The sequence below is a fragment of the Hydractinia symbiolongicarpus genome, chromosome 6 (assembly GCF_029227915.1).
Source record: "Hydractinia symbiolongicarpus strain clone_291-10 chromosome 6, HSymV2.1, whole genome shotgun sequence".
NCBI lineage: Eukaryota > Metazoa > Cnidaria > Hydrozoa > Anthoathecata > Hydractiniidae > Hydractinia > Hydractinia symbiolongicarpus.
The window spans coordinates 1-8,397 of NC_079880.1; the positions used below are offsets into that span (position 1 = coordinate 1).

At 30.2% G+C, this 8,397-nt stretch overlaps 2 protein-coding genes across 2 annotated transcripts; both read right to left on the reverse strand.

Annotated features, from left to right (window-relative positions):
- Window positions 1-38: 38 nt before the first annotated feature.
- On the reverse strand, window positions 39-2,877 carry LOC130646990 (uncharacterized). The gene is made up of 4 exons (XM_057452688.1): window positions 2,610-2,877; window positions 734-1,909; window positions 246-308; window positions 39-157 (listed from the first exon to the last, which is right to left on the reverse strand). The coding sequence occupies exons 1-4, from the start codon at window positions 2,875-2,877 to the stop codon at window positions 39-41; spliced, it is 1,626 nt and encodes a 541-aa protein (XP_057308671.1).
- Window positions 2,878-2,910: 33 nt separating this feature from the next.
- Window positions 2,911-8,208, reverse strand: LOC130647133 (uncharacterized). Its single transcript, XM_057452880.1, has 14 exons — window positions 8,158-8,208; window positions 8,051-8,080; window positions 7,938-7,970; window positions 7,338-7,400; window positions 7,231-7,264; window positions 5,364-6,388; window positions 5,246-5,290; window positions 5,117-5,175; window positions 4,897-4,918; window positions 4,438-4,458; window positions 3,569-3,613; window positions 3,443-3,499; window positions 3,217-3,321; window positions 2,911-3,057 (listed from the first exon to the last, which is right to left on the reverse strand). Exons 6-14 carry the CDS (start codon window positions 6,066-6,068, stop codon window positions 2,911-2,913), a joined length of 1,206 nt encoding a protein of 401 aa, XP_057308863.1. The 5' UTR covers window positions 6,069-6,388; window positions 7,231-7,264; window positions 7,338-7,400; window positions 7,938-7,970; window positions 8,051-8,080; window positions 8,158-8,208.
- Between the last annotated feature and the right edge of the window lie 189 nt (window positions 8,209-8,397).

The following is an 8,397-nucleotide window of genomic DNA, read 5'->3' on the forward strand; positions in this document are numbered from 1 at the left end:
CAATTTCTTGTCTTCTAAAGAAAGAAAGTATTAGTCTGCTATGTAGTCCATTGAGCAGCTTCAAGGTAATTTTCCAAACAATATAAAACAATGATGGGGAAGATCTTTAGGTTTTGGATCACACATTGATTTGAAAAAATTTCATCAAAAACAATGACTAATAAAAAGAACAAAATAACGAGTTTTGTAACTAACAGAAATTTTCTCTATTTGCACCAGACAACATTAGAAAAAGCAACACATACCTGTATGAGTTTTGTCTTTAAATGTTTTTAAACTTTTATCAGTTTCTTCAATATGACCGTTATCTATAAACAATCAAGTTATAAACACTGAAAGACTTGCTAATCATGAAAAGTCATTCTACATTTTGCTCATCTGCAATCTTTTAATAATTTTTTAATGAAATCAAATTTGGAACACGTATTATTTCGATCATAATAATCGTGAAATAATATTAGCTGATTTGAACATTTGTTAAATACATTATAAGAAAAAATTAAACAAATAAATGAAATACAGTGGTTAAAACGACAAAAATTTATAAAAAAGGTTTAATAAAACATAACCCGGCAAGTCTTCCATTATATCCTGGTTTCCTAAATCTCAATAAACAAGAAAAAAATTAAATTTACCACTCATGATCTATGATAAAGTTGTTACCTAGAATGCGTGCCACTTCCACAATTTTATTCCATAGAGAAAGGCTCCTCCCTAACAAATAAATACATACCGCTTGCATGGAGATTTATTAATTGTTTTCCAATCTTTGTGACTCCCATTAAAGCTAATGGGGCTTGATAAATATCTTTATTCATGCTTTCAGAATGACCCATATGGGCGTAGAACAGTTGTCTTTCCTGTTGTGGCAGGTCCAACGCAGCATATAAAGTGCTGACGCGGTGTCTATTAGTGGTTGCATTTATAATTTCCACATTGGTAAGTTCTAGTTTCTTACAGACTTCTTTCAATGCATGCCAGCCAGACACATTTAAAGATGACAGCTGTGTGCTGGCAAACACAAAATCATTATTTTTATCGATACCAGCCTTGAATCTAAATTTTGGATCAACTAACCTTTTCATAGCAGAAGTAGTGTCGTTTGGAAATAAAACAGACACCAAATGATGATTTCCTTTACCCGTCATGTAGGTTATTTTTAGTGAACTCACTAATAGTTTGTCAGCTTCATTCAAACTCTGAAGACGTTGTTGATCAATCCAGTTATCGCTTTCTGCTTCTAACCAATCTTTTACTAGGAGGCGACTTGTTTCCCCACCACGGCGCCCATTCAATAATGTTAGTCGTGTGAGTACTAAGTTCCTCAGTTCAACAAAAGAGTGAGCAGTCCATAACTCAAAAACACACAGTAGTTCACCCATTCTCTTGAGAATATGTTGATGTATTTTCTCAATGTCGCTTTCCAAAGGCAACTGACATGGTTTTCTTATTTTAACTAGCCTTTTTTTTTCAAGCTCGTATCGTGCAGAGGAAACCATGCAATCCTCGTTGGCTTTATAGCATACCATAAATTTTTCGATTTCACTGGCCTCCTCTTCGTTAGCTAACATATATTGATGAGCATACAATATTTTTACACTTTTGTTGATGATGTAAAAAACATTCTGGCGTAGTCCTGGCTTAAGACTACGATCAACATTCAAAGTAACAGCGTCAATGGCATCAGTAAAACACGTAAAATTCTTTCGCACAAACATATCTAACAAATTACCATGATCATGACAAACGCCATTCATCCTCTTAAAAGATTGGTACAGGCTACCTAACACTCGCATATGACCCCTAACAGATTTATTCACGGTGGCTGCTTTTTCTTTTTTGACTACAAGCTTTGCAAACAACTTCATTCCAATTCGTAATATCATTTCATCTTTGCGACATATATTTCCTATTATTAAACAAGGCAAATTAAATTTTCAAATATTCATTTTGTGTTTAAAGGTTTAGAAAATTGAAAAAAACATTATTTGCATCAATTTTAATGTACAGTGGAAGGTTGTACATTGAAATAGATGTTCTTAAACCTTTGGGGGCGTGAATACAAATTAAATAAACCTACATTTTTTTTCTGTCAAACATTTGTGAGTATTTATTTTAACGAAATAAACTTAAAACCTTTTGAAAACATAATTTTATGAATTAGGTCAATAATCTAAAAGATCAATTCATATATTTTTTTTTAAATTAAACTACAACTTTAATTGAACACTTTTTTACTATTTCGCTCATAAAAAACAACAAAAAAATGTTACACTTGATCATATCCAGGATGTAACATGATTATGTTCATTAAATAATTATTTGAATGAATTAAGGATTTCTATGAAATACATAAGGACTTTTAATGAATAGTACAAGTATTTTTTAACTCCTTAAATCCCAGAAGTTTCCTTTGCAATTTTTTATTATTTTTGATTACTGTAGTTATTCGTAATAATTTAATAAAGAACAATGAAAATTTCATGAATTGGTAACAAATGTAAAGAACAGGGATGTTATCACCATAAAGCTGTCCTACAAATCAATTGCTAAACTATGAACAAGTATGGAAAAAAGCTCGTAACGTAAATATAAAAATGATAACTTACCTACGGGATCATCTCTAAGCTTGGCCAAAATGACTTCCTTGAATTGATCCGACATTTGGAGTGACATTGGAAGGAAGTCCAGTGACAATGGCAAGCCTGTTGGGACAGCATCTTGTCTTCTCATGCACGTTCTTTTGTGGCTGGCAAAGAAACGCTTAGAGATAAAAGCAGAGCATAAATTACAACGTTGCAATTCCAAGTATTTCTTTCTTTGACGTTCTCCTTGGAAAATAGGATTTTCTGTGGTAGCTTGCAACTTGTTGTACATTAAAATTCCTTCCCTTTTAATTTTTTTCCATTCCTAAATTTGCTTCACCTTAGTCATCTTTAGTGCATTTTTCACTCTTTCATTTTCCTTATGACATTTTTTAATGTGTCTGCTCAATTTTGAAGACATTATAGAACAATAAATGCACATTCTATACGGTTTTTTGTAAGGACTTTTTTTCTGAAATAAAAAGATAAGATGATTCTAGAATTGCTACATAACACAAAACATAAAGCCTTGCATCAATAATCCTAAATTTAAATAAAATAGCATTGGAAAGTATTAATCAGTCAGTAGTATATAAGTTTACACAATCTTAAAATGCATCGATAATAGTACCTGCAGTTTTTTAGACTCGGCTTCAATTGTTTCCTGTTCACTATCAGTATTCACAATGTCTAAATCCTCATCAATCTCCAAACCAGAATCATTTTTCACTGAAACCTGTTTGTGTTAAATAATACTATTGATAATTAAAAATAATAAATTAGGAAGCAACTTGTTGGTAGTTCAAAAGGGCTGAACAAATCATTGTAAATTAAATAAGCATCATCACAAAACTCACTTGTTCACAACAGCTGACTTCCCTAATGGTCTGCGTATGTTCAGCAACTTGACACACCTGCAAAATTTCCAGATATAAAAAAAGCTATGCAAGGATGTATGAAAAGTTATTACAAACATACAATACCTTTGTCGATGCTAGAGTTTCTATTTCTTCAAGATCAACTTTCATCTAACATTAATAAAGAGTAACTATTAGGTGTATTTAATTATTACTATTGACCGTGGGACCTAATGGAATTGATTTTGGACTTTGACCTTATAAATGCAGGAGATGAGAAAATTGGACTCCTAGAATTAACATTCTTCTTACTTTGGCATGAATGCTGGAACTACACTACATATTGCTTTAATGAAGTAATCATTTGGTGGTGCATGCTTTATTACCAAGTCATAACATCAGACAACTGACAAAACAAGTACTTTTAAAATAAATTTTTAAAAAAAATAAAAACAAAAAAATTGAAATTACATGCCTTCAATGCACAAGGCAAATTAAGCAAGTTTGGGTCAAATCCGAGAAATTAAATTCTCACAAAATGTCAATATTTCATGATTTTCAACAAAAGTTCTACAAAAATAAGTTTTCAACCAATAAACCATTAAATTGGCGTTAAATGGAAAAGTTACTGAGCACAAAAAAAGATTTGGTTTTATAAAATCTAATCTTTTAAATTTAATGATTTTCTGAATAAATGAAGAATTTCCTATAATTTTCTCTAATTATAACCAGTGCATCACAATGTAACCTTTGTAAACCAAAATTAACTGTCAGGTAATTTTACCATGAAGTTAATTTTTCATTTTTTCACTTCAACAATTCATAATTTTCAACATTTAGGTAAATCGATGACAGTATATTTTAGCAGCAAAAAAAAACATGAAAATTTTATTAACCTGAACTAACATTTGCTGAAAATATACCGGCATTTGTATTAAATTTAAATTAGAAATGCTGCAATGTAAAAAATATATGAGTAATGATGGAATACATACGAACTTCTCCAATACTTTTGTCTAAAAATAAAATAGCATCAATTTATTACTAAAATTATCACACCGTACAACTTTCTAGTGGACTTCAACTACACTGTATTCCAATAAAAAAAATGTGCAATGTCTTTATAGCATAATTATAACGGTAATAGTCTAAGCATTTCTTATATTAAATCAGGTGCTATCTATATCTCCTCCTCACAATTTAAAATCTTCAAAAACAAAAATGTACATAGGTGAATCTTTATTATATCGCAATAAAGATTCACCTACATAGGTGCACCATCCAGATAAACTATCTAACATATTGCCGTAGTGTGGTGTAGTGGTTTTGTCTTTGGCTCCCAACTCTAGGGTCCGGAGTTCGAATCCCACTCGCTGCCTGGCAGTATGTTAGTGATGAACAAAATAGTTCTTCTTCATTATAACAAAAATGTATATGGGAGAATTCTAACATACCAGTGTTTCAGTTTTGTCATTTCTAAAAAATAAACATAGAAATATTACAACAAAATTATCTTTAAAGAACTAAATAAGTTACTTTAATTTCGACTAAAAAAGCATTGTTTACATCGTTTACAGCAAATCTCATGTGAATGACACCATAAAAACACCAATTTTTCATAGTTTCGTTTGTAATATTTTATCACTTTTTGTAATATTTGAAAACAATAATTACCTAAAATTAATTTTTAATGGAAAAGTTGTTTCTTCATTACTACCATTCAAAATGGAACACTAAAAAATGAATAGTAAGTTTAAAATTTTTAAGTATTATTAGTGGAATTACTGGACCTTCAATACTTACTGTTTCACTGTCAGAACTGCTGAAATCAGGGACAATTTCAATTTCCTGAAACATAAATATTTATCATCAATACAATTAAAAATTATACTTTAAACGGAATCATGAATTGCATACATACTGGATAAGTAATTTTTACATCATCGTCACTACAATCCAGCTTGGCAAAATCTATGTCCTTGTAGTAGTCTGCAAATTTATCTCCACCAATGACATTCTTTTTATTTACACCACTGCCAATATTTTCCTGAATCTTTTTTTTTGATTGGTAAGTACTGTTCTTGTACGTATTTACACCTGATGCAACCACATCTGCACTCTTGTAATTTCGACCTTGGACACTGACAACATCTGCAATGATCTCAGCAACTTGTTCTTTATTTTCACAACCTATTTTCATATCCTGTATACCAGCAATATTCGTTTCCTCAACATTCTGTCCATGTAGAGGTTCATCACCACAATATCTGTCCCCTTCGTTTGATTCTACTTGTGTATAAACAGTAGGATTATCCACCTTATAACTCACACTACCAGCAACACGATTGACCAAAACTGCATCTTTGCCTTCACCTACACTTTGATTGTGTAAACTATCAGAATTATTGCCCTTGGGTTCACATACATCAACAAAATCAAGAACCTTGTCATTAGTGACACTTCTATCTATAACACTGACAATATCTGTAATGATTTCAGCAGCAACTTGTTCTTTATTTTCACCAACTATTTCCATATCCTGTATGATAGATGTGTTTTCAACATTTTCTTTAAGTTGGAGTTTATGAACACAATATTTCTCCCCTCCCATATTTTCTAATTGCATGTAAACAGTAGCACCATTTGTCTGATAACCACCATTAAAACCTTTGCATTTAATATTTTCCTCTACTTCCTCCTCTAATTTTTCACACAAATCAACATTCTGACCATTGATAGCAACTGAATCTTTTCCTTCGCCTACGTTTTTACTATATAAACGAACAGGATCGTTATTCTTGGGTTCATATACATCAACAACATCAATAAACTTTGCATTCACATCATCTTTATCTTTTACACAGGTGTCAGATTTTAGTTCAATACTTCCGTCTTTTTTCCGAACAACTACTTGATCACATTTTTCTTCGTCATTTTCCCCATTATCTAAAACAAATAGATCAGGTAAGGAGTATTCAAAAGTAAATAACATGTGTATAATACATATATATTGCAGTTCAGGGTGTATGCTACTCAAATTATTCAGAAACTTATATATTGTTCAGTTCATGTTTCTAAACTATTTAGTTACAATTCAATATTGCCTCTGGATTTTCCTTTTTTAACCAAGTTGTAATATCTTTGTTTAACCTTTTTCATATCATCCCAAAGAAGAATGAGATTAATTTTCCAGATGGACCCTCCTAAATAAATTTAGCCTGCATAAGTTCTATTTGAATTAAATCAGTCAAAACAGTATCTACAGAATCCAGAACCTATAGTACAGCATAAAATAGATAAGTGTAAGCAAATTAGGAAAATAATGTTATAATTACTGGAATTAGGCACTTAAAGTGAGACCATCCATAAAAATATGTCTGTTTTCTGTAACCGACACATTAAAATATCTTAACAGCTAGGTAGGCGATAATATTTTTTACATAAAAAAAATCAGTATCATATTGTCATATTTTTGACATTCTGCGCAAAGCATGTGAAAATCTGCATGACACGTGAAAATAACAAACCTAATAAATCAACCTATAAACCTAATAACATAACAAACAAACCAAATCAGAATTTAATTAGATAAAGAGTGTGAATTAAAATATTTACACTGATTATTTCAAATTATATGGATTTGGCATACAATGTGTATTTATAAATAATTCATAAACTTTTTGTACTTATAACATTTCACCCAGCCATTTTACCCGAAACAAACACATTTTTAGAGATAGCATGGGAAAGGGTGTTACGTAATTGAGAAATTTTCACACATTACAAACCTATCACTTCTGTTTGAAGAATGCAATCATGAATCTAATAAAAATAATTCAATATTTTTAAGATACATGTAACGTTAAAAACAACATAATTAAAGTATATATCTTACCTTGTCCAGACATTCCTTGACATCTTCCTCTGTTGTTGCACTACCAGAAATGAATTCATCATCCTAAGTGCAATATTAGCAAAAAATTACTGTACAGTAGAAATAATTTTGTTTTATTTATGGGAGTGATTCTCAAACATTATCTTTGTGTATGTTTCGTCTATATGGAGGAGCAAAAGATTGCTTTATTAGCAACATATTTTTTGTTGTATGGTAAAAACATAAATATTGTGCTACAGTTTAACTCTTGTTATTAAATACAAAAAAATTGAAATCGATAACATATTGGTTAAACAAATCATTTTCAAAAATTGGATAAAATTAAGTCATTTTGACACATATCAGAATTCCAATCTTAAAAACTACACAACATAAAATATTTAAATGAAAAAGAGAAAATGAAAATTGTGGATATATAACTGATTATAACTTAAAATTATTCCAAAATAACTTGTACAATAATTAGAGCTAATATCGTGGAAGCTTTTCTTCAAAATTAACTTTTTAGTATGGCTAATAACAGGAACCAAAACGTGGACATCATGAAAGATTACAATATTGATACAAAAACATTTTGCCTTAAAAATGTAGATGGCTTACATGTTCAGAATAAATTTTCTTTTTTTGGTTATTCTAAAATCACAAAAAAGGTTTTATTATAAACACAAGAATTTTTTGAACAAAAAGTTCAAAATCTATGATTGGATACTCACAATTACATTCCCAGGATCGCACAAAACAAACTGAAAAGAAAGAAAAGAAAAATAGCAGTTACTCTAGTGAAGAAAAAGAAAAATGTATATATTACAAAAAAACTTACTCCCTGCTTGGTAACAACATCAATATTTGCAAAATATGGTGAAGCAGTCTCCTTGTTCTAAACATAATAGAAGTAACGGTTGAAGTTCTCAAAAAAAATTTTCGAATATTTTTTTGATATTTTTCAAAAAAGAATCAAAAATAATTATTGTTAAGGCAACTCCAATGTTCTACGGGAGAAATCGATAGTAACTTACGGTCGGGTGGCAAAATAAAAATAATTTTATTGAGAATGTATGGT